The sequence below is a fragment of the Tasmannia lanceolata genome, unplaced genomic scaffold (genome assembly GCF_043159265.1).
Source record: "Tasmannia lanceolata isolate RefF3 unplaced genomic scaffold, GAP_Taslan_0.1 ptg000018l, whole genome shotgun sequence".
NCBI classification, from domain to species: Eukaryota; Viridiplantae; Streptophyta; class Magnoliopsida; order Canellales; family Winteraceae; genus Tasmannia; species Tasmannia lanceolata.
Window position 1 is genome coordinate 20998796 of NW_027518695.1, and position 24626 is coordinate 21023421.

The 24626-nt window shown below is 40.2% G+C and overlaps 1 protein-coding gene and 2 pseudogenes across 5 annotated transcripts; 2 read left to right on the forward strand and 1 right to left on the reverse strand.

The window, feature by feature from the left end:
* LOC143849523 (uncharacterized) lies at positions 1-21142 on the reverse strand. Of its 5 annotated transcripts, XR_013235691.1 has the most exons (7): positions 19853-21137; positions 3889-4236; positions 3608-3746; positions 3405-3521; positions 3225-3324; positions 1905-2233; positions 270-407 (listed from the first exon to the last, which is right to left on the reverse strand). XR_013235691.1 is itself a non-coding variant. In XM_077358583.1 (6 exons), the coding sequence occupies exons 2-6, from the start codon at positions 3953-3955 to the stop codon at positions 223-225; spliced, it is 537 nt and encodes a 178-aa protein (XP_077214698.1). In that variant the 5' UTR covers positions 3956-4236; positions 19853-21142; the 3' UTR covers positions 1-222. The 5 variants fall into 5 exon arrangements, 4 of the variants coding, with proteins under 4 accessions (XP_077214698.1, XP_077214699.1, XP_077214697.1 ...); XM_077358583.1 differs by lacking the exon at positions 1905-2233 and having other exon boundaries at positions 1-407; positions 3639-3746; positions 3929-4236; positions 19853-21142; XM_077358584.1 differs by lacking the exon at positions 1905-2233 and having other exon boundaries at positions 1-407; positions 3639-3746; positions 3950-4236; positions 19853-21141.
* LOC143850178 (WRKY transcription factor SUSIBA2-like) lies at positions 10426-15782 on the forward strand (annotated as a pseudogene).
* The window catches only part of LOC143850179 (WRKY transcription factor SUSIBA2-like), an 11980-nt pseudogene continuing 8202 nt past the window's right edge, over positions 20849-24626 (forward strand).

Consider the following 24626-nt stretch of genomic DNA (forward strand, 5'->3'; position numbering starts at 1 on the left):
TTAACTTAAAATAAATTAATCTTAATTGGAGATGGGATATTATTAAGGCCACTTCGGAAGTCATTTAGAATCATACATATTATAGATTTGTCACATTGGCTGATATTTCAAATTATGATTCTAGTAAATCAAATCATATGAGTATCAGAAACATTTAAACAAATGGTCAACTAAGATTACAAAATGAAGCCAACATACAGTTTGCAGAATGGGCAAAAACCTTTATTTCCGGCGACGTGAAGGGGACTTCAGAAAATCCTGGTTGCTTGATCGCGAGCTTTGATTCTTCAGGAGAAGATACGATGGAAGAAAATATGGAATAATTAATGCCATTCCCAAGCAGAGAATAACCATGATTCCGACCCACCAAGCTTTGTGTGGGATCCCAAACGATAGTTCATCACAGACTGCACATTGGATACGGAAGAGAATGAGAAATGAATACAAAAAGACCATTTCAATATAATTGTGTCACAGAAACAAGTGAAAGGAAATGGAAGGAGATGTTCAAAGAGACAGGATCATCAGTGAAAACAAAAGCAGAGTTCAAGGAAATCGGCAGCAACCAAGTATTTCATATGTTCTCAAACTTGGGTATCTCATATTTGTTCAATAAATATTTAGAGATTTACAGGTAGTACTGGGAAGAGATGACGCACTAAAGATGCAGAAAGTAAAACCATCATAAAAAAAGCATTTGAGTTCCTTGTAAATTCAATACACCGGCTGATACCTCGGATACTATCTCGGTGTATCTCTGTGAGTCTTATAACTGAATTTCTTTTGAGGAAACTGTACGTGGATAAATTACATGTTAATCTCAATCTTGAATTTTGTTGACTGGTCAAAAACTGATTAATCAGCCAACTTATCAGTTTTTTTATCGGTTTATATTACAACCATATATCGTCTCCGGTAAAAACTGATCAGCATAAAGCAATATCTCAGCTTATAAATTAGATGAGCTACAAATCATGGTTATTATATAATAGCCTGGCAAATCATACAAGTTCTTGGAGCAGCATATGGAGAACATAAAGGCAAGGTAGTGTGTCAAAATCAAGTAACTACAGTCGCAGTGAAATGAAACCTTCACTAAATTCTACGATCAATCATCTGGTTTGAAATATTCTGCTATTTTTTCAGGAACTTGATCAACAGGTTTGTGGCTTCATCATCAAGCTCAGTACCACTGTTTGCCAAGTTGGTACCAATCCTGCACTATTTTTTTGGGGTGCGGGTGCAGTTTCTGCTGCCATTACTGATGGGGCTCTTACTTGTTTTTTGTTTCATATGGTTGAGCTCTGTTTGCAGAAATATACTAAAGCAGGGGTAACAGGCGGGGGTAAACTGTGTTTTTTGGGTCATAGAGCTGGGCTGTAGCAAGGGGTAATGGAAGAGGGGTTTCATAGAAGCATGGAGCGGGTGACGGTGCGGGAGCAGGAGCAAGTGCGGGGAAGCGTGTGAGTCTAGAAGAGTCTAAGGTTGGGAGTGTCGTGGGAGCGTTAATGTAATATTTTTAGGGAAATGATCTCAGAACAAACATGTTTTGAAACATGGGCTCATGTATCTTGTCATTTAGTATTTCATTGTCTCATAAGTGTTTTTTGGGAAACATAATGACCCTTTTACAACTTTTTAAATACTAAAAGACAAGATACATGAGCGCATGCATCAAAACTTGTTTGTGCTGAAATCATTTCCCTATTTTTTATCATCAACTCAACTCAACTCAACTCAACAAAGCTTTTGTCCCAAACTAGTTGTGGTCGGCTAAAATGAATCCTTTCAAAAAAAAATTTATCACGTCTTTCAAAATTCAAGTACATAAAAAATAATAATTTTTAACTATCTTCATATAAATCTTTCAAAATTTAAGTATATCAAAAGTAGTAATTTCGCACCCTCTTCATTTTCATTCCGTCTTTCCCCATGCCTTTTGAAGATTTGCCTCTATGCTTGCTCCCATGTAGTACTTTTAACAGTTAGAGGAGTTTGATGCAAGTAAGTTGGTAAGGGGGTTACTAATGGAGTAATAGAAGTGGATTGGGAGCGCCATGGGACCGGTTTCCATCTCTTCAGGACCGCGCTCCCGAGAAGCTCCTTCCTAAGGAAAGCCGAATCGACATTCCAAGTCAGGAGCGGCACCCCGAGGGAAGATTCCTGCTTCTATTTGCACTGTATGATTGTTGCATTGGTGAGACGCCATGTCCCCTTGAATGTAACCTAATTACTGCTTAATAAAGTCATTATCTTTCAAAAAAGAAAGAAAAAATCTACCATCAAGCAACAACAATCTGGATATCTGAGTGAAAGCTTCTAAATATAACCATATTACCATGTATAATAAACTATTGTTGCTAGTGAATTCAGTTAGTCTCGTCCTGTGTCACAAATATCGTTCTCGGGAATTTTCGGCAAGGGAAAATGTTGGGATAGATTAATGATTTTTCATTTTTTTCGGGTTTATATCGGGGAAAAAATGATAAAATAAATTTTTTATAAATTTATAAATTAAGAAAAAAAATATTATAAAAAATATTATAAAAATATTGTGATATTATGGTGATATTATCACGGTAAATGAAAATACCGTTGTATTTTTTAAATTCTCGGAATTATTTTGAGATTTTGTTGTTTTATCAAAATGCCGATAAAATCGCTTTATTTTGAAAGGGAAGTGATGTATCCACCCCTTTTGATTACTTGGGACCAAGGAAGCAGGATTCTTCCCTGGGAGCCTTCGATTCCCGCTTCGATTCCCGTTTCGATTCCCGCTCTGGCAACCTTGAGTAGGATTCTTCCCTGGGAGCCTTCGATTCCCGCTCTGGCAACCCTGCTTGGGACACCCAGCAGCAGTGTATCAATTACTGCAGAGGGGCTGATGTACTTCACGTCAGAAGGACTCAATGAGGCTGATTGCCATGTACAATGGCCCTCGGCGTCCCATGTAATCAAAAGGGGAGGATATATTCCCATTTTGAAAATATCAGAGATATTTGTGACATAGGTCTAATTAGCGTGTTACGTCATTGACAATAACTATTACTCATGCATGAAAAAGAATGAAAAACCCTTTCACACTGTATTTCCACTTTCACTTATTCATCTTCATGACGGCCTAAATATGTGGGGTTATGTGCAAGTAGAGCATATATGTGTTCTTATGCAGAAGACCCACTTGCAGATGCTGAACCACTAGTAAATAAATAATTGCGGCTTACCAATATTGAATATGACAAACTCTCTTTCACGTACGGGCTTTGCAACAATCCCAGCAGGCTCCACAGTTACGAGAACATACATCTCACTGTGATCAGAGTGCTGCAAGAAGATTATTAAGAACAAGGCAAGAAAATCTTGCTAAATATAACAAAATATATAAATTGGACATGAATACTAACCAGGTCATGACTATCAGCCTTGAAAATCAATTTCTCGGTATTGAGCAATCTGCGATTCATGTTCAACCAAAGTTCGGATCTGTCTCGCTTCAGTTGAATTGAAAAGCTAACTGGTATCTATTGTTCGATAGCCTTGAGTAAGCTTTCATAAAGAAAATATGAGGGAAAAAAAAAGAATGATCGAATAAAAAAATGATACATACGGAAGCTGGATATGATATCTTCACTTCATACCACGTGGATGCTTTGAATCCATGTAGTTGATAAAGGCGACGACCCATTTGTAATGGGAAAGTTTCCTTCCATAGCTCCTCCCCAACATTCAGTACTTTGACATCGATACTGTGACATCATTAAGTAGAAAACATCTTTCTAATTACCAGTACAAAATAATACACAATAAGCACTTACTAGAGATCCACAATAAGCACTTACACAATAAGTACTAATCAATGCTACAGATTTTTTGAGTTAAGAAACTAACAGATTTTCATGAGTGAGAGAGAGGCAGGAGAGAACAAGACCATGAAGGTAGAGCAGGATACACCCATAATATGCCAATTCAGAAGCCATTGTAATAAGACTGAGATGATTAGTGAAACATATGCTGTCCGTCTTGGTCTTTCAAACTCCACATTACATAAGCCATCATGTGATCGATTTAAATGGTTGTGCACCCCAAAGAAGAGTGGATAATCGTGGCAGGGTTCTTTAAAATAGGTACATTTCAAGACAATAGGCACCTGGCCGTTGAGATCCAAGAGAAGATGAAGTCACGGCAAACCAAGTACCCAAACAAAGCATCACTATAAGAAAAGCTGAAGTTGCAAGCCTGAATTTAAGACAAATGGAATAAAGATGAGAACTTAAAAGTCATGGTACTATGTAGATCACAGAAGAAAATTAATAAAATATCATGCAAAAATGTAAAAATTGAAATTTGCAGAGCTCTAACTATCATGATAGCTGTCTTACATATAAATACTTTTCAAAACTATAACACAGCAATGGAATAGAAGTAGGGTGTCATAGTTTTCCATGTGTTTACTTCCCACCAAATATTTGATGTGGAATGTCAAGTTTCATCAGAGAAATCTCTATAAAATACCAATTCGGACAGTGGCAGCTGTGACTGGCACTGCAAGAAGCATTTGCTCAATGTTGTTCTTCTATTCAACATGAACTATTAACCAGTTATGTTCGACCCATTTTCAGCCCACTGATATCGATACGTAGGATCATTTGGTTAGCTGAGATTCTTACCCACGGGCGGCCCCCTGTGGGACACACCACTTGATCCATCACTATACACATGAAAAGCACAATTTCTGGAGGTCGCGCAAGCCACCAAACCAATCCTCAAACAATAATACATGTATCTCAATAAACTATGGGTTAGTGAACTAGTTCTAATAATTGAAATCAACTAGAATTGCTACCGTACTGCAGTCAATGCTACGGCAATACAGACTCTCTTGGTTTCGAGAGCATTTCACCACTTTTTGGCAACTTGGCGACTACTCAAGTGAATTGATTTCGAGAGCATTTTGCCACTTTTTGGCAACTTTCAACCTGATTCACCTCCTATGTGTCCTTTATGCCCAATATTCTAAAGAACACTTCCCTCCCCCAACCTTGCCGAAGTTGTTGGTACAGGGTGACAGTTTGGAGGGATATAAAAGCACGAAGCAGGGGTGGGGAAGCGGGGGGTCTAGAAGAGTCTAAGTTTGGGAGCGTCATGGGAGCATGTATGCAATATTTTCTTTATATATCTTTCAAAATTCAAGTACATCAAAAAATAATAGTTTCTAACCATTTTCATACGTATCTTTCAAAATTTAAGTACATCTAAAAGCTAATTTCTAATCATCTTCACCATCTTCATTTGTGTGCACTCGTTCCTTGTGCCTTCTGAAGATGCACAAGCCTTTGTGCTTGCTCTAATGAAATACTTTGAAGAGTTGGAGGAGTTTGATGTAGGGAAGTTGATGATGGTGGGACTTATAGAGTAAAAGAAATAGGCTGGAAGCGTCATTAGAGCAGTACTCGTCTCTCTGGGGTCGCGCTCCCTGGAAGCTCCTTTTTAAAGAGCGCCAAATCGAGGTTCCGAGATAGGAGCGGCACCCCGAGAGAAGGTTCATGCTTCTACGGATATAATAAGACAAAGACAAAAAAAATTCTGAAGGGATTCGGTTAAGAGTGTATTCAGGGGATCAAATAAGGTTCTGGCTCGACAAGTAGTGTGAGCAGTCATCTTTGAAGGAGCTTTTACTTGACTTATTAGTAGTGGCAGAGGACAAGGAGACTTTAGTGAAAGAATGTTTTGAGTGGAGGCGCCAGAGTCTCATGAAAGATGAACTTCAAAAGAAATTTCTTTGATAGAGAGGTACATAGGGATGGCCAAGTTGATTGAGATGCTAGAAGGGTGCCATATCAAGAGGACAGCAAGGATAGAGATCTTGGATCTAGAATTGGAGTTCACTTTTAAAATCATTCTATCATCGGCTTGTGCCTAGCCCTGTGCCTTCACGAATAGCCAAAGTGGGGGCATTCCAGGCGTCACACAGGATATGTGCATTCATTTGGACCATTTTCCTTGACAGGATACAGACGGTGGATCACCTGCGTGACCAACATATGCCAATTATAGACCACTGTGCCTTTTGCATTGAGGTCGGGGAGAGGGTAGATCACAGGTTCATACATTGTAAAGTGGCCAGGGAGATGTAAAATAGAATCTTGGGTAGATTTAGTATGTCTTGGGTGTTCCCATCCAAGCTCATTGACCTCTTGAACTATTGGCCGTTGGTACCCTGAAGAAAAAAAGGAAAGATGATGTGGAATGTATCATTGCTAGCAACAACATGGGTATATTGGAAAGAGAGGAATGCTCGAATATTTAGAAGTTCTGTGAAGATTGCCTACTTCCTACTCTTGAAAGTGACCCCCCTAACTATCTCATGGGTGAAGACCATTCCATGCTTCAAGTTTGTGTCTGCATTCGATCTATGGAACGGGTGGAAGGAGATTTGCTTTAGTTCAGAGCAGGGGAGCTTGATATCGTAGGAATGGAAGCCACTTGCCTCGGGTTGCATAAAGCTCAACTTCGATGGTTCTAGTTGGGGAAACCCGGGATCTCAGAGACGAGACAGGGTCAATGAGATGGGCGTTCTTAGGACCCATAGGGATCATTGATTCCATTGAAATGGAGGTTAGAGAGCACCGCATTAGGGCATCATTCTTCTGAAGAGAGTATGTTTGGACCGAGTGATAGTGGAGGGAGACTCTATGAATGTAATCCAATGGCTTAAGGGCTCCTAGGCCTACCCATGGAGATTTGTCCCCTTTTTTTATGCGATCAATGATCGAGTGGGGGACTCAAGCATTCATTCAACCATGTCAGGAGTTCAGTCAATGGTGGTGCCGATAGGGTAGCCAATGAGGGGGTATCCAAAGAGAGTTTGGAGCTGTTTGATTTCATCTTTGATTGTTCTCTTCGGTTGCATCGACCACGTCATTCGCGGGTTTTTTTTTTTCTCTTCTTTAATATTATAGCTTGCTACCATTCAAAAAAAAACATACGGAAAAAGCATTTGAACATGATCATAATGCATAAACAAAAAAAGTAAAGAAGATGAAAACAAAAGTAACATAGCTGTTAATAATCCCCCAAATGAAACGAAAAAGACCCACCATACAGCACAATCAAAGGAAGCGAAGATAGAATTTGAGAACTGCAATGGAAGCTCGAATCAAATGCAGGGGAAAAAAAACTACTGAGAAAGAATAGAGAAGAATTGAGAAAATGGATTGAAAATAAATACCAGCTGATATTTTGACTGCTGTTTTTTCATATGAAAATTCCTTCACTAGATTTTGGAGAGAAGAAGAGGGAATGGTTAGGGCTCTAAGAAGGAACCTGATACTTTTTCCCCATTTTTTTCCGGGCGCTCCACAATGTAAATAGTTTGTGCCCCAAAAGTATTTCCGTAGGATGATCACAACCCTACATCTATAGAGGTTGCATAAGATGTAGTTTCTATTTAGATCAGAGGGCTAGGATCAGCCTATGGAAATAATATTTTGGGACGCAACCTATTTACGTTTATGGCCCATCAAATGGACGGTTTGGATTATCCTATGGTGTGGTATTGGAGGGGCCTACGTTGTTCAAAGATGGGCCCACAATTCCACCAACGGTTTCTGTTGGGCCCACCAACTGTTCCTGTTGTGTGTGTGTGTGGCGAGAGAGAGAGAGAGAGAGAGAGAGAGAGAGAGAGAGAGAGAAACCGGTCAAATGGTGGGAAAACGTTAGCCAGCCGTCCGGGGGGGGGATATCAGCGCCCTTTTTTCCCTACCCCATCTGGCATAATAATTCCGAGGTTTTAACTTTTAAGTTCGATTTTTTTTTGTCCCCGAAAAAATTAAAGTTACAAGAAAATTTCCAATTTCCTTTCATTTTTACTAACTTTTCTTGCTAATTAAAAATACAGCAAAGATATGATTCTGCAAAAGAAGTCTTCTAGATTGGCAATTTACAAAAAGAGTCATCACAATTAGGATCGTTTTGCAAATTCAGTAATGCCATCCAGGGGTGGACATGGTTCGGTTATAGTTCTGGGGTAACCAAGACTTACCCCAGAACCGAACCAATCGCTATTGGAACCGAACCATGGAACCTCATAACCGAACCGAACCAGTTCTGGGTTTACCCAACTTTTTAAAAATTTAATATGGGATTTGCTAGCCTCCTTCGAAGAAGCACCTTCACACTCCGTCCTTTACCAGAACCAAACCGAAAAACAACAGTTACAAAATTTTGGAACCAGAACCAAACCACATATTTTTAGAACCGGATTGAACCAAATAGGCCAGTTCGGTTCGGTTCTTCAGGTTGAGGTTTGGCGGGGAACCTTACCGGATTATTAAATAAAAAGAAAGATATTACCTTCACGCATGCTAAACACTAGCCCTATCATAGAACACACGAGTTAGGGACAACGAAAGGACACCGATGAACCCAGAAGAGTACAACGATGAACTATGACATTACTGACAACATAGACTTAGATCTTATCTTCTTCATATTACTGATTTTGTTCAAATATTGAAATTCTTAGTGGCCTTTCTTCATGTCTGCATAAGCAATTTGGGGAAGGCTTTGGAAATACGTTTTTCCTTGAAACCTTATGCTAGATTCCTCCTTCTGTGATGTTGGAGTCAGATGAGGAATCCTTCTCCGAATATGTTGGGAGGTCTTCTTTCAATTTTCTAGGAACCCTTTTAGTATGGGTTGGTTCTTTTATGCTAGGAGTTCCTTCCTCTAGCCTTTCGAGGGTCAAAATCAATTACCCATCTCGGTGAAGAACTATATGGGCCTTGTTGACCCCTTTTGTCCTCCTCAATTGATGGATTGTCTGTCTCATCAGTGACATAGTCTGAGGTTGTGAAGTTGTTTGCTTGGCAGTTTTGGTGCCGGTGATATATCTTTTCCAATGCTCTTTGAGATGGGCTGAGTGGTTTAGCCACTTCTCTCTCAAGATTATTTTCCTTATTTTTTAAAGTGTATCCACCGTCATAGTTTATATCTTTTTACTTCGCGCCACTCCATCTAGGGCTTGGGGATGTGGCTATAGTCCTTACAAGTGCTGCTAGACTTGGGCTTCCAATCATATTCTAATGGCTGCATCTGGGTGCCTAAGGGCGTATTTATATGGATGGTATCATGTAGGATTTTTCCGATTGTGATCTCAACACAAAGTCTAGCATATTTTAGTCTTGTGCAATTTGTTATCTAGGTATCCATATAGAGGGGCCTTTCTATAGCACTAGCCAACTTGCTGAGGCCACGGGGTCCAATACTTCAAGAGGAGACCAAGGAATTGGATCCAGACTGGGATGGTACTGAGCTTTCAACCGTTCAATGGGATTGTCTGGTGTCCACCTTTGTAAGATCAATGTTGTCCCATTATAGTTGTGGTTTGGAGCTTTAAGAACTTGAACACAATCATCTGGGTTTGTAGCCAATCTCTAATGCAAATAGCTGAAGCTCTCCAAGTAGAATCCATTTACTTGATAGATGATCTCTTATGGCCTTGAAATACGCCCTTCGCCCTATCAAATATCCCAATAAGTAATAGTTCAGAGTTCACCCATTTTTCCTTGGTTCTCTAAAATCATCCTATTCAAAATTGATTGTCATCCTCTCCGTTGGTGCTATATACCCTGTTCGTCTGAGATTATGAAAACCGATTGTGAGGGCCAGACCGATTATTGGACTCAAATTTGAATTTTGAATCTAATTTTTAGACCAATATTCTTGTTCAAGTTCGGGTCTCGTCCAAGTCGATTCCCTTTTTACCTTGATTGAGTTCTTGTCTTGAGTCCTTGTTTTGCCCTACCAAGTCAATCAAAAGTCCTTTGACTCGCCCAAGTTAATGAACCACGTCAACCATTGACTCACTTTAGACGAGCCCCTTTCACCTTGGCCGAGTTCTCGTTGAGTCTGAGTTTTGAAATACTGGGTATGAGAAACTCTAGGTTGTTATGTGAGAGAGAGAAAAAGGAAGAATAAAGGAGAGCAAGTGGACGAAAATAAGGAGATTTACACTTTATAGTTATTAAGGTTGAAGAGAAAGGAAAATAGGATAAAGGGAGTGACAAAAAGAATAGATTAATGTAGAGGATCTTGGAAGAAGAGAAGATCGAAAAACTATGTAGGAGAAAGATGGAGAGTAAATGGTTGGCTGTTGATTTTGATCAAATGGTTCTTACACCCTGTAAAATGTGTTGTACATATGAAAATGAGATGAAAGTAGAGAAGAGAAAAGAAATCGTGTTGGGAGTCTAAACTCAGTTTCTTCATTTTGTTCGAGCAGGTATGCCCGGACAACATTATATATGCATATAATATATGTTCCCTCAAAGGAATGGTGTTGCCAGCAGTAAATCTCCCAAATAGCTAATGCCGACTGCTAATGCAATTTCTTGTTCTAATTGTATTTTCTTTATAATTACCTCAATGGCTAGTGAACCTGCTGAAGTTATTTCTGATGAATCACGGCAGAGGCAGGTCTCAGACAGTGGGATCCAAGCATCACAATCTAATCCTAAAGGACCAAATCCTTTGTTCGTCGGTGAAAAATCATCAGAAGATGGGTATAATTGGCGAAAATATGGACAGAAATACATTAAGGGCCCGTTTGAATCCCCCTTGGATTTGGATTTGGAGGTGAATTTGGATTTCCAAAATCCATGGATTTGAAATCAAGAATTTTAAAATTCACAAATTTATAAATAATGTCGTTTGGATGACCACTTATAGATTTGGATTTCAAATCTAAATTAATTTTTTTTTGTTAGGATGCTCTTTGGATTTGAATTTGAAATCTAAAAAAACCAAAAGGCCCTAAAATACTTGATATAGGGGCATTTCAGCCATTTTCCATGATCCAGGGGTATTCTAGTCATTTTACCCTATATGGGGGTATTCTGATCATTTTTTATGTCATAAGGGTGTTTTCGTCACTTTCCATGACTCGGGGTATTTGGTCATTTTCACCCGGTATAGGTGTATTCCGGTCATTTGGCATGACCTGAGGGTGTTCTAGTCATTTTTATCTCATGAGTGTATTTTTAGTCATTTTAGTCATTTTTTAAGAGCCATAAGTCATTTTTACTTGACATAGGGGTATTTCGATAATTTTTCCTGATCTTGGGTTATTTTAGTCATTTTACCCTATATGAGGTTATTTTGATCATTTTTATGTCATAAGGGTATTTTAGTCATTTTGCACTACTTTGGGGTATTTTGTCATTTTTACCTGGCATAGGGGTATTTCTAGTCATTGTACCTAATATGGCATATTTTTATCATTTTTATCTCATGATGGTATTTTTAGTCATTTTTATGAGTCATGGGTCATTTTTACTTGACCTAGGGGTATTTTAGTAATTTTTCATGATATTGGGGTATTCTAGTCATTTTACCCTGTATGAGGTTATTTTGATCATTTTTATGTCATAAGGGTATTTTAGTCATTTTGCACGACTCGGGGTATTTTGTCATTTTTACCTCGGATAGGGGTATTTCGGCCATTTTGCCTGACTCGGGGGTTTTCTAGTCATTTTACCTAATACAATGTATTTTGAGCAGTTTTTAATGTCATGTGGGTACTTAAGTCATTTAACACTTTTTTGGTATATTTTGGTCATTTTAACCCCTTATGCTCTGTATGGTTGCCGGGTTTTTTTTGTTCCTGGGAGTTATGTGGGAGAAAAAAAATACCCTGGGAGATAGGTGGGAAAAAAAAAGTCCTAGAAGTATCCTGGTAAAATAAAAATCCCATGTTTGGTTATGTGGGAGAAAAAAATACCTTGGGAGATATGGTGGGAAAAAAAAAAACCTTTGTTTGGTTGTTTGAACTGTTGGGTAGAAAAAAATTCTTCTCAAGCTTATTTTTGGTTCCTGAGTTTATTTTTGTTCAGGGGGTTATCTTGGGATGGGATGAAAAGGCAATCATTACAAAAGTGGGATTAAAAAATTCACCCCACAAGTAATCATTACAAGAGTGGGATTAAAATAAACCTAGTGCTAAAAGGCAACCAAACATGGGATGGGACCAAAATTTAACTTACTCTCCCACAAAACTCCCAGGAACAAAAAAAACCCGGCAACCAAACAGAGCATTACGGGTTAGATTTAGATTTATAAATAATCTCTAGCAGAAAGGATTTATAAATCCAAAAAATTACACTTACACGAGGAATTTGTAAATCTTGTGGATTTCACTCAAATCCAAATCCAAATGTCATAAAGACTTGCCAAACGCCGAATTTGGATTTAAAAATCCAAATTCACCTCCAAATCCAAATCCAAGGGGTATCCAAACGGGCCCTAAAGGAAGTGGATTTCAACGGAGCTATTACAAATGTACACATCCTAACTGCCAAGTGAAAAAGCAATTGGAACGCTCACATGATGGGCAAATTACAGAGACTTTATATAAGGATCAGCATGACCATCCTAAACCTCAACCTAGTCGTCGATTAGTGGTCGGTGCAATTCTTCAAAGAACTGATGGGTTTTCTTCTTTAATCAGTGCAGAAGATATTGTATATTGTTCCACCGATGATGATATTTTTATGTTTGTAAATCCTATTTAAAAATGAAAATTTGGAAGATTTCACGTGCTATTCTTTACAGAAACGCCATCAAATGCAAATGCCCAGATTGCTCACATTATTGATCCAAATGGTGCCTCTGAGCTCTCCTTTCTCAGTAAGTGATGATGATATGGACGGTGCATGTGGACGATCCAACAAGATTGGTGATGATGTTGTTGATGATGATGATCCAGAGTCAAAGCGAAGGTGCCTTGATATGAATTTACTTGTATGAAGTATGAACTTTACATATAAACAGGTGCATCCATAAATGCTAACTTTTATTCTACTCTCAAATAAAATTGCATGTAGGAAGAAAGATATTGGTGGTATGGATGTTACTTCAATGGGTAAAGTAACCCGATGTACTGTTGTACAAACAATGAGTGAGGTCGATATCCTGGATGATGGATTTCGTTGGAGTAAATATGGGCAGAAAGTGGTGAAATGAAATCCTAATCCTAGGTATCTGTTACTACTTGGGCTCAGACAACTGATAGGCAGAAGTGATTGCATGTCTTATTGGCTTTGTCCTCTTACTCTTACCCTTTCCTGGGATGATACTTAGATCATGAGACAGGCTCACAGGCCTCCTCCACACACTGACTACAGACACGATAGTAACTCTGAACTCTTCCTTCGTCTTTATCTGTAATTTTCAGTACTTGCTGGACTGACTTTGTTTTCTTGTCTTAGATTTAGTTGCATTATGGTAACAATTAAAGCTCTTGCCAGTGTGCTGATCCCATTAACTATGTAGAATGTGGTCACCTAAAATGCCCTACTTAGAAGGCAACTTCTATGGTTCATAAATTATGGGGGCGCGTCATTCACTGTCATTATGTATGATTATGCCAGTTTCTTTGCATGGCAATGACTAAATATATTCCACTACTCATGTTTCTGGTGCTTCCTTTTCTAAATCTTTCCAGTTTCCAAAAAAGTAGTCCTTTGAAATCTCGAATTTAGAGAAGTATGTCATCAATTTTGTCAACTGAAAAATCAACTTGTCCAAACTTGCCTGTGGTTCTTCCTGATTTCTAAGCAACTGAATTACTTTTTCTGGCCAAAATGAAGTTTGGAAAGGATATATCCAGTAATAGAGAAGTATTATTCATGTATCTTAGCCTGGTTATACATGTGTCTCCAGAAAATGCTTGGCTACTTATCCAGTACAAATGAATGCATATAACTTTACCTGCAATAAATGGTGAAAATGTGCATAGTCAATTCAGGTGCAAGCTTTTGTTTTGTGCATGTTTCGCTTTTAGGCACATGGCTTGTCTTTGTTTCCCTAAGCTAGTATTATCAGATGAGGCTTATTGGGGTCATAGTGTTGTTTCACCTATCCTCTTAGAGGTGAACACAGCTACTGAACACCTGATAGGTGCATCTTTCTATTTTATATCTGATAGTGGTTAGAGTAGTTTCTTTTTTTTTTTTTGAAATAGAGAGTAGTTTCTTTTTTTATTTTTCACTTGTTTAGGGACTCTTTAGATACAACCATAATCAGTTATGTTTTGCAAATGAGATTACTCTAAGTTAATCTTATTTGCAAATGTGACATTAAGGTTACTTTGGAAGCCATTAACTTCCACCTTTTTTCTCCACCACACCCACATCTCCCCATCAAACCCCTTCTCAGCCATACCACCTTCATTGATTCCGGCAATCTTGCCGGAATCCCACCATTTCCACCCATTTCTGCAATCCGCCCCTATCTCCGGTCCCCACCTTCTACACCTCCCTCCGGCCATCTTCAACCTCCAAACCCATTTCCAAATCTCATTATCCCCAACCCATATCCCATCTTCTTTTCACATTTTATTAAACCCTAACAACCACCATCATCTTCCACCTCCCTTTACCCTAATCCGAGCCTTATATCAGCCGCCAAGAGAGAGACAGAGAAAGAGCTAAGGGAGGGAGAGAGCCACCAATTCCATCCTCTCTGATTCTATTCCTGCCGGAGCTCCGGCCGAATCCCACCACCTTCTTCCACCTCTTCTTCTCCACCATCTTCTTCAACCCCCATCTCAAACCCATCTCAAACCCATCAACCTCCCCTGTTTTTATGACTGCCATTTATATATTAAATTATATTCAAATACGACTATGCGTAGAAGATTATTTGCAAATATATTTTAGGGGTGTCCAAAGAGCCTCTTAGGTTAAAGTTTGTTTCTTGCATATTCTGTTGTAGATGCATCTCATAACAGTGCTTGTTTTAGTGTGGGGACTTCTCATAATCATGAAATTCATAATAGGATGTCTCAAACGTAACCTGAAGTGACTTATATAAGAAAGCATAATTTGTTTCTGTAATGAAGTCACTGGACCAGAGTTTACAGTTAAAAATTAATTTAATGCCCTATTTCAACCAGCAGCATGGATGTGAAATGATCTTATTCTTGTCATTTATGATATATATCTCACAGCATTTGAAGCCTGTGAAGTTGCAAATCTGCATAATTTAGGTCTTGATCAAGAAGTTCCTTGAAGAGGGCAGTAGAAGGTAAACAAAGACATTTTCATATTTCACACGGACTCATCTTTTCTTGTTCTTAACTGATGGATCTCAGTCAGCACATGCATCTCTAATCTTGAGCTCGTTAACATGGTGCTGTTTTTCTTTTTTCTTTTTCTTCTTATTCTGCACTAGGTACACATTCTTAGCTCCTTTTGGGTAATGACAGGCATCTAAGAAAGCTTCTAGGTTCATATGCTGCCTCCATATGGTTCTTACTAAAGAAAATTCTTTTGCTGTCATTGGACTTCAAATCAGCTCAGTGGATGCATGATTTATTGTTTTTTGCAACATTTTCCTTTCTTCTGCAACTAGAAACTCCAAAGCTTGCTTCATAATCTTCTACCTTTGAGATATGTGGGTATTCTTATCCTAGTCATGTATGCAGGAGTTATTACAAATGCACAAACGCTGGATGCCCCACTAGGAAGCACGTTGAGAGGGCATCACATGATCTGAAGGCCATTATAATCACGTATGAAGGAAAACATAACCACGACATTCCTGCCGCGAGGACTAGTAGTCACACCACTCTGGTGGGTCCATGATATTAAACAAAGCCAATGCTCTAAACAGGGTTACATGTACTGACAGCACTACAAAGGCAAATTCCTCATAACAATCAGAATGCTGTAAAGTATAAATGATCTAATAATTCTTGCGCTCTCAAACCTCTCCTCCTCCTACATGCCCTACCCCTCTCCCCACATAAGAAATTAAAATATCATGAAATTCAGGCCACCTCAAGCTGATATTCATTTTCCAACGTCTGGAAGATGATCATCCGCAGAATGGACTCTCCCCCGTTGTAGCATCGACCGGACGATCCAATCGGTGATCTAAGGTTTTGTACGGGATGAGTCTTCCATATTGAAGGAGAAGAAGATAACAGTTCAAGCAATGGCTAATGGGCGGGGAGGGGAGGTGGATTGGCAGTGCCTACTTTGTCTCTACCATAATTTTGGATGGCGGATTAGATGTAGAAGGTGTCCGATTGTGCGCCTCTTTGGGTTCACTTTTATGGCATCCCATTGCACGCCTGGGCTATTTCAACGGTGAAGGCATTAGGGGGCCTTTTTGGTAAGGTTGTAGAAACCAAGATGGAGGGCAACCACCAGAATTGTATGAGTTATGTCTCGGCCAAGATTATAGCCCCCCGCTGGCTTTTTCCTAATTCCTGCGTTAAGCTCAAAATTTTAGGCCAGACCTATACCATTGGGGTTGATCTTTTGAAGGAAAATCCTTCTTCGCTGACGGATCGATCTCCGGCGAGTAAAAGGCCTTTGCCTGATGAGCCGTTGGGCCCCGTATGGGATTCAAATTTTAAATCTAACCAATCTGTGGACCCCGATCCGAGAGAGGCGGGGGAAGGGCCCCCTAGAAAGTCTCTAGATCGTCCACGTGAAGGAGAGCTCCACCAAGGAACTCTCAAAAGAGTGCCCCTCACAGCATGAGTGGCGATGTAAAGTGAGATACCTCTCGATTCGGGGACTAGCCCGGATTCGAGGCGTACCTTAAACAAAGAAAGAGTCGCCATCCAAGGAAGTAGGCCCTGGATCCCATGCTGTGCTCTGTCGCAACAGATAACCAGAGATACAAAAGGTCCGTGCCTGATGATTAATGGGGAAGGGGTTAGGCGCCCCCAATTCGCCCAAGTGCAAGCACCTGGTCTCTTATGCCATTTATTATTAACTTTGAAGAGTTTTGGCGAAAATCATACGAAATGGGAACGAATATCCCCGAGATAACGTCTAGCTAATCATGCATGTCTCGGAGATGAATAAGAAGCACACACAAAAGAAATGAAAGACATGGCACTTAAGAATAGCTAGGTTATGAGTACCATGCCTAATTCGTGTCTAAGTTCTGATGGGCAAACACATGCATGTTAAAGCTAAAGGTATAGGGTCTGTACATGAAAGTAAGAAAACACAGCAAAACACGCAACACAATACGACTCCACACGACAAACCCTAGACTCTAATGCGATACTTGACTCGGACCAAGATGGCCATCCATCCTGGCTGCACTACGTATCCCGGCCTCGGGAAGAATCAGAGTCAACGTAGTTCGGCGACCTATGCTAAACTACAATGCCTAACCCTCTAGGACCGCTATCCTAGACTCGATCAACTAGACTCGACTAGTTTTTAAAGCTTCTTGCTATTATTTAAGTTCAAGTGAATTGTAATTTTTAGGACTCCCTGTATATCCTAACTAATACAAACTTTGCCTTATATTAATGCAGGTGGGCCCTACATCCTATGTGTGACTAGGCTGTGCGTCCTAAGAAAAACCATGGGCTGTCTAAGCGGGTTCTAGTCTAGTCATCGGATCGACTAAGTGTCTAGCCGACCACGACTCGAGGCCTCCTAACTCTAGGGACACTCATACGACCAGATACAGTATATCAACACAATCAGGACAGACTCCTAATTCTAAGACACCCCAAGCGCCTAGGACAGACTCCTAACTCTATGGGAAGATCTTTTGAAAATGGCTTGCAAGGTTATTTTGAAGAATTTTTGCATTTTGGGAAGGTTTGAGAGGTTTTGAAGCTTATGGAAGTTTTTGAAGTTGTGACTGAACTCGGGATGCCAGCTGCACGCCTGAGCTGCCTACGTACCCCTCAGCAGGGATCAAGTCATCCGTAGTTCGGACGTTTTCTAAACTACGAAACCTAGGAACATGCAAAGACTGACTCTGAAAGATGGAAGGACGGAATCCTAAACTCTATGAAGGTTGGACAAACTCTTATACTCCATAGAGGTTGGACAGACTCCTAACTCTATAAAGAGTAGGACAGACTCCTAAACTCTATATGACGGTAGGACAGACTCCCAACGCTCTACGACTGCAGTACGGACTCCTAACTCTATGAGCGTAGGACAGACTCCTATGACACTATAGAGGTAGGACAGAATCCTAAACTCTATGAAAGGCAGGACAGACTCCTAACTCTATATGACGGTAGGACAGACTCCCAACGCTCTACGACTGCAGGACGGACTCCTAACTATATGAGGGTAGGACAGACTCCTATGATACTATAGAGGTAGGACAGAATCCTAAACTCTATGAAAGGCAGGACAGACTCCTAACTCTATATGACGGTAGGACAGATTCCCAACGCTCTACAACTGCAGGACAGACTCCTAACTCTATGAGGGTAGGACAAACTCCTAAATCTTATGACGGTAGGGCAGACTCCTAAACTCTAGGGTGGTAGGACAGACTCCTATAACTCTAAAAGGGTAGACTCCTAAACTCTATAGGAGTAGGACAGACTCCTAACTCTATGACGGTAGGACAAACTCCTAACTCTCCCTAAAGAGGAAGAGATCCCTCAACCTGTGAAAGCTCTGATACATGGAGGGAAGGGGTTTGCTCAAGAAGCATTCCGCCATAGCCTTGACCCGACAGACAACCTCTGAAATCGATGAACAACCCCTCGAAAATCTATAGGAACCCTAAGATTTAAGGAAAATCCTAAAACTAAGAGAATCCTCGAAAGGGAAGGAAAGAGGAAGATTAATGTGGGTTCCGAGTAGCCTCATCATAACCCAGGAGCTCGAAACTCAGAATGGGATTTAACCACAAGGCCAGACTCTTCTCTCTGTCAACAATTGAGGTTCAATAAATGAATCAAAGAACAAAATTCATTCCTGATCCTTTTCTGATACAAGGATTGAAGGTCCATAATAAAAAGAAACAATACCTCGTTCTCCTTTCTTTTTTTTTAGTTCTGATACTGAAACCATGAAGTAGTGCAATCAAACAACCTAATCGAATCAGTCTTTTGTTTTAGATTTAACTTTGACACTCGAGGATTGTCTTTCAACTAATCCCAAAAGCAGAACCAACAGTAAGCCCAAATGATCATAAGGCTTGCAGAACAAACTCATTAAAATTCAGCATGCAAAAAGGAATAGGGAGATTGATATCAGCCTCAACTAAATTTTAATGATTACTCTTCTGGCTTTTTACCATTATACAGATTAATCATAACTGGTATGATTTCCCAAACAAATTGAAAGTCAAAGAATCGCATAGAATTTACTGAGTAATTCAAACATAGATGAGCTGATTTCATTTTGTGTAAGGGAAAGCCTCTTTGACCAGTGATCATTAAGATCTAGAATAACCCTTTGACAATAAAAAAATAAAAATAAAAATATGACAGTGATACAAGTTCGTCTCATTACTAATGCACGGTAGTAAAATACCAAGATCTTCTAGCAAAGGAAACTATGCCCAGATCTATTAACAATTGTTTGGGGCTGAAATGGAACCAAAGGGCGAGATAAGCACACAGGAACCCGAATCAGTAAGGGTATCCCACGGACCAAATGGAGTTCAACGAGTTCAAGTTACTAATTCACCAAGTATCCTAAGAGATTAAGACATATCCATTATTATGGTCGGAGGGTTAGAAGGGTGTTAGATAAATCCTAAGACAGAGACCAAATGAGGGCTTGGAATGAGTATCGACACCAATGATAAGAGAAGTAAACTCATGCAAGGAAATAATGAATCAGGCTTCACAAAATTTGAAACAATAAATGAAACAGCATTAAACCTATCACAATCCCATTTACAAGTTCCCAATATGACCCAATGCCATTGCTAAGATCCAATTACAGTTCACCCAAAGCAACCAAACTAAACAAGATAAGAATCAACTTTGAACAATCACACATGCAATGCAACATTAGAAAGAAGAAGAAAAAAAATTAAGAGGAGATATTAGAGTTACCCAAGTGAAGAGCAGATGGTGGAGATGGGGTGTCAACGAAATGGGGGAGATGGGGCCTCGGTGGATGAAACGGGGTTGATTGGAGAGCGTCCGGAAAGTGGAGCTCGAGCTCCCCTTCTGATTTTTTCTATATAAAAAAAATAAATGAGAAACCCCTCCTCTGCTCACAGAAATGGGGCTCTCTCTCTCTCTCTCTCTCTCTCTCTCTCTCTCTCTCTCTCTCTCTCTCTCTCTCTCTCTCTCTCTCTCTGTTTTTCTAATAAAATGAAGTCCCAAACCTGAGATGGTGGCTGATTTGGGTAAACCCAGATTTAGGTAAGAATGGGTTTGGAGTAGGAGCTGATGGGTTTTAATGGTGGCTAGCAAGTGAAGGAAAAACGAAATGGGTTTGTGGTGGCTGATGAAGGGGGTTTATGGTGGAGGCTTGGGTTTGGATGGGGTTTGAGATGATCGGTGGAAATGGGTGTGATAGGAAGGAGTTCAAAGTGGTGTTAATGGAGGTGGATGGTTGATGAAGGGTTTAATGGGGCTGATTTGGGTAGAGGAGATGGAAAATGGCTTAAAACAAGAATGAAAAAAAACGAGTGGGTTCGAGAGGTTTGGGATCCGAAAATGATGGAATGGGTTTAATGGGATACGGTGGCTGAGATTGTGGCTGGGGAGGTTGCAATGGTGGCAAGAGGGTGAGAAGAAGGTCGGATTCCGGCAAGATTGCCGGAATCAATGGGGGTTTGCCGGAGTTGCAGAGATTGGGTTTAAGGTTGAAGATGGGTTTTAGGATCTTGAGAGAAGGGAAAAGGGGAAGAAGAAGAAGGTGGAGGTAAAATGGGTTTTGATGTGGGATTGGGTAGAGGCTGATTTGGGTGGATTTGTGGGTTTTGGGGAGGATGAAGTAGGGCTGGAAATGGAATCGAGGAATGGCCGGAGATGGTGGTGTGGGTGATGGCCGGATCTTGCGGGGAATGATGATCGGATAGGTCAAAATGGGTTTAGTGGATGTGGGTTTTGAGGGCTGCTGTGATGGAGGCAAGAGGGGTGAAGTTGGTGGCTATGGGAAGCAAAAAAATTGGTGATAGAGGTGGTGGTGAAGCGATGGTGATGGTGGCCGGAGACGGTCGGATGGTGGTCCGAGTTGCCGGAGAAGGCAACACATTCTCCTCTCTATCTTGCGACCCTCTCTCTGTGTTCTCCTCTCCCCTTTGATTTCTCTTAAAAATGGAAAAAACTCCCCTACCCTAATCGGTTCTCCCTTCGTATAAAGAGAAATGATATATTTGATCCCCTTTTCTCTCTTCTCTTGGGACAACCCCTCTTAGTGAATCTATGACTACTCTTTTTTATACCCCGGGGGGGGGGGTGACTTGATGGAATCGAGGGTAATGAAAATGATATATTTGAGCCCTTTTCTCCTCTTTTCTGGATTGATATGGGCACTTCCCCTATCCTGATATTTCACCTATAAATGTACACAAAAAGCTCGTAAAAATTCGGGCTCTCTCCTTGCTTAGCGTCCACTTCTTCGGGAATTTCACTCAACTTCGGAACTTCGACTCACTTGGGGACTTTAGGGCCCGGTCAAAATGGGGTGTCTACACAATCAAATCCTCATGTCGGGATGCCTAAGAATGTGTTGTTGGTCTGCTTTGAAAAAGGTGTGATGGGACCTGAAGAAAGAAATGCTGATCATTCTGGTCTGTTGGTGAGTCCCGAGAAATATAAGCCTAAATACCCTGCCCTTAGGCGGAAACTGCTTTGTTGGCTGCACCTTTCACTAATACCAATACGTTGTCTTCACCCTAGAGCCAGGAAGAGTTTTGACTATCGTGCCCCTGGCGGTTCTTACAATGGCTTAAATCCCCTAGCCAGGGGGTCAAGATCACAGGAAAATTTCCTTATGAATATATTGGGGAATATCTTGGTTTTACAACCAGGATCAAGAGAGATAAACAGCAGATTGTTGAAGCTCCTAAAATTTTATTCCAAGTCTGGTTGGATAGGTCTCATCTGTAGCTAACTCAGTAGCCGTGGATCCTGGGGTTGAAGGAGATTATAGTGATTAAAGCGTTTATGGATGCATTGATTAACTTACCTTCCTCGATAGCTGGGAAGTTGTCTTTTTCAGCCTCCTAGCGTTCTCTTCTAGGAGCGGAGGCTTCAAGGTCTTGGGTTTGGCATTAAAAGGTACCCCAATCTCATATTTTGAAGACTCTCAAGCCTAAAGATAGATCTCTTCTTCCTGGCTACCATTAACAAGGAGGAATGGCATCTCCTGATGATTCATGAGAATCCTCATCTTGCTCTGGAAGACAGCTTCTCAGGATAGAGCCTCAAGCCGGGCCGTTCACTAGGTATAGACTCTGTGGGATTGTTCTGTTAAAGGACAACCATTTATTCAGGCACTCTCTCTTTAGGATACTTGGGTTCGGAGAAAGGGTTGGGTGGTGGCAAAAATGGGATAAGAATAAGGCGGTGGGTATCCGGCGGGTGGAAGAAAAGCCTACGACCAGCGAACCTTCGGAAGTCCTGAACATGATTCCAGAGGTTTTTTTCCTTTACTTGCTAGTGTCCCAGCTACAACATAGCATGGAGGAGGTTCCTTCAGTTTTGACGACTTGCCCAGAAGCTCTAACTGAAAGAATATCTAGTTGGTGATGACAAGTCTGTTTTGATGAATGCCTTGTCTCCTCCCTGGCTTTGAAAAGATGAGCGCGGGACCTCACAAAATAAAGGGTAGTGGAGGAAGAATTCGAAAGGAAAGGGAAATAGTTGCTCGACAAGGTGGCAGTGTATGGTAGTGTAGACTTCACTGTAGTAGTTGACCCTGAAGATTTTTGGTTTGTTACGGGCTTAGGAGCATGCTCCTCGTCTCCCTTATTTGATTCTATGTAATGTAAGTAGGGACCCCTGGTCCCCAATGTAATTTTCATAGTATCAATCAAATTGTCAATTTAAAAAAAAAATGATCAAAATAACACCATCTCTAACAGCTTAAGCTTTTGGAGTAATTGGTTTTTTCACATGGTATAGAGCTATTGCCTCATGGTAGGTCCTGGGTTCGAAACCCAACAACTCCTCGATATTAAAAATTCACGTGTACAGCCAACCAAAAGAAGAGGGGCTACACGAGGGGCGTGTTGAAGTATAAATAATTATATAACACCATCCGTAACAACTTAAGCTTTTGGAGTAACTGGTTGTTTCACACATAGAGAGCGATGTGATTAGCCTTGAAATTGGTGTTGGGGTCAGCTTAAGTTATGAAAATAGATCAAAAGATACGCATCAAAGACTAGACAAAGAACATATCCAAATCACCAGAATTTCATGTTGTGGTTAGGTGATTCAAGCAACTCCAATTGCAGCATATTATCGAAGTTTCAAAGATGGCACAGATCATTGTGTGTCTAGACAAGACCAGGGAGAGAACTTTAGGTTCAACACTCCACCTTTAAACCATTCGTCCCACTCTTTTCGGCAAAAGAACGGTGGTTTGGTACTGGGTCCTTAAGATTGATACCTACAGGTTGAAGAAAAAACCAGTATAACAGCTTGCATTCTATGACTGCAAGGTGATCGGCGTTGTTCTTCGCATCTGTTGAAAACTAGTCATTGGTCTTCAGTGGGCAAGGCGAGAATCTCATGTTGTAATATAATTCAGTTCTGAACACACACTCCTTTCCTGTGCGTTCTGTGAGAGCTTTGTTGCTTCATCCTGTAACTGTCCTTTGAAATAAGCTCTTTCCATGTTTGAAAGCCATTTCTTGACAATGTAAACAGATGGATTGTGTACAAATTATCTCCTGAAATTAATGAAGGCAAGATGTTTTGATTTCCAAAGACAATTCTTTACATATTTTAGATCATTTAAGTAGAATCTGGTAGGAAAGAATCCCTCTTTGTACCATTAAAAAAGAAAAAAAAAAAAGAATCCCTCTTTGCAGATCATCAGCAGTGCTTCACATTCAAACCTTCTCTGCAATAGTCACACAAATTATTTGATGTTACTCTTATTTGTAAATGTGACATTAAGGCCTCTTTGTAAGCCATAAGTTGTTTAGTTTATAAAACCATCATAATCATTATATGCAAATTATCTATTCTGTATAAATGTAAATTTTCCGTTATTTATTGAATACCTGATAAACACAAATTTTTTTACAGATATTATATAAGGGCCCGTTTGGATACCTCATGCATTTGTATTTTGATTTCGATTTGAGTTTTGGATACAAAATACATCAATCATCTTCATGATCATGTTTAGAGAGAGAGAGAGAGGTGGGGGGGAGAGAGAAACGGATGTCTCGCTGCCGCCGGAGCAACGTCGAGGAGCAGCGACGGGGAAGGAAGTCATTAAGGGGATTTTGATTTCGATTTCCAAGAATGCACTTGTTGGAAAAAATTGAAAAAATTTGCAAGTCATTTATGAAAAATTTGCAAGTCAAATTGCAAGTAATTTAAAAACAAAGATCGATTGTGTCTGGAATATTTATCCAGGAACCCGGGCGGCACCTTAAAATTTTGTTAATATAGAAAATTATTAGAAGAAGACATAGAACCTTGCCTCTAATACTTTACCGATTTTGAAGGATACCTAGGATTAGTGCACCATCTATGAGAAATGGAAGTTGGCTACCATTCCTTAACCCGTTTCTTATTGTTGGGATCCAGGTAGAACTCACCCTTTAACTCTAGCAATTAAGGGGAGGGTGCCCAAGTCCTTATAAGCCTATCCACATCCATTCACTTTTCCGATGGGGATTCTTTGCTTTCG

Excerpts from the sequence above, each read along its gene's own strand:
- LOC143849523 (XM_077358582.1), bottom strand. The coding sequence starts at position 3,977 with ATGGCTTCTGAATTGGCATATTATGGGTGTATCCTGCTCTACCTTCAT. Across the intron at positions 3,747-3,888 it reads TCTCTCACTCATGAAAATCT|TATCGATGTCAAAGTACTGA; the intron begins GTTAGTTTCTTA and ends ATGATGTCACAG. Across the intron at positions 3,325-3,404 it reads AGGCTGATAGTCATGACCTG|CACTCTGATCACAGTGAGAT; the intron begins GTTAGTATTCAT and ends ATCTTCTTGCAG.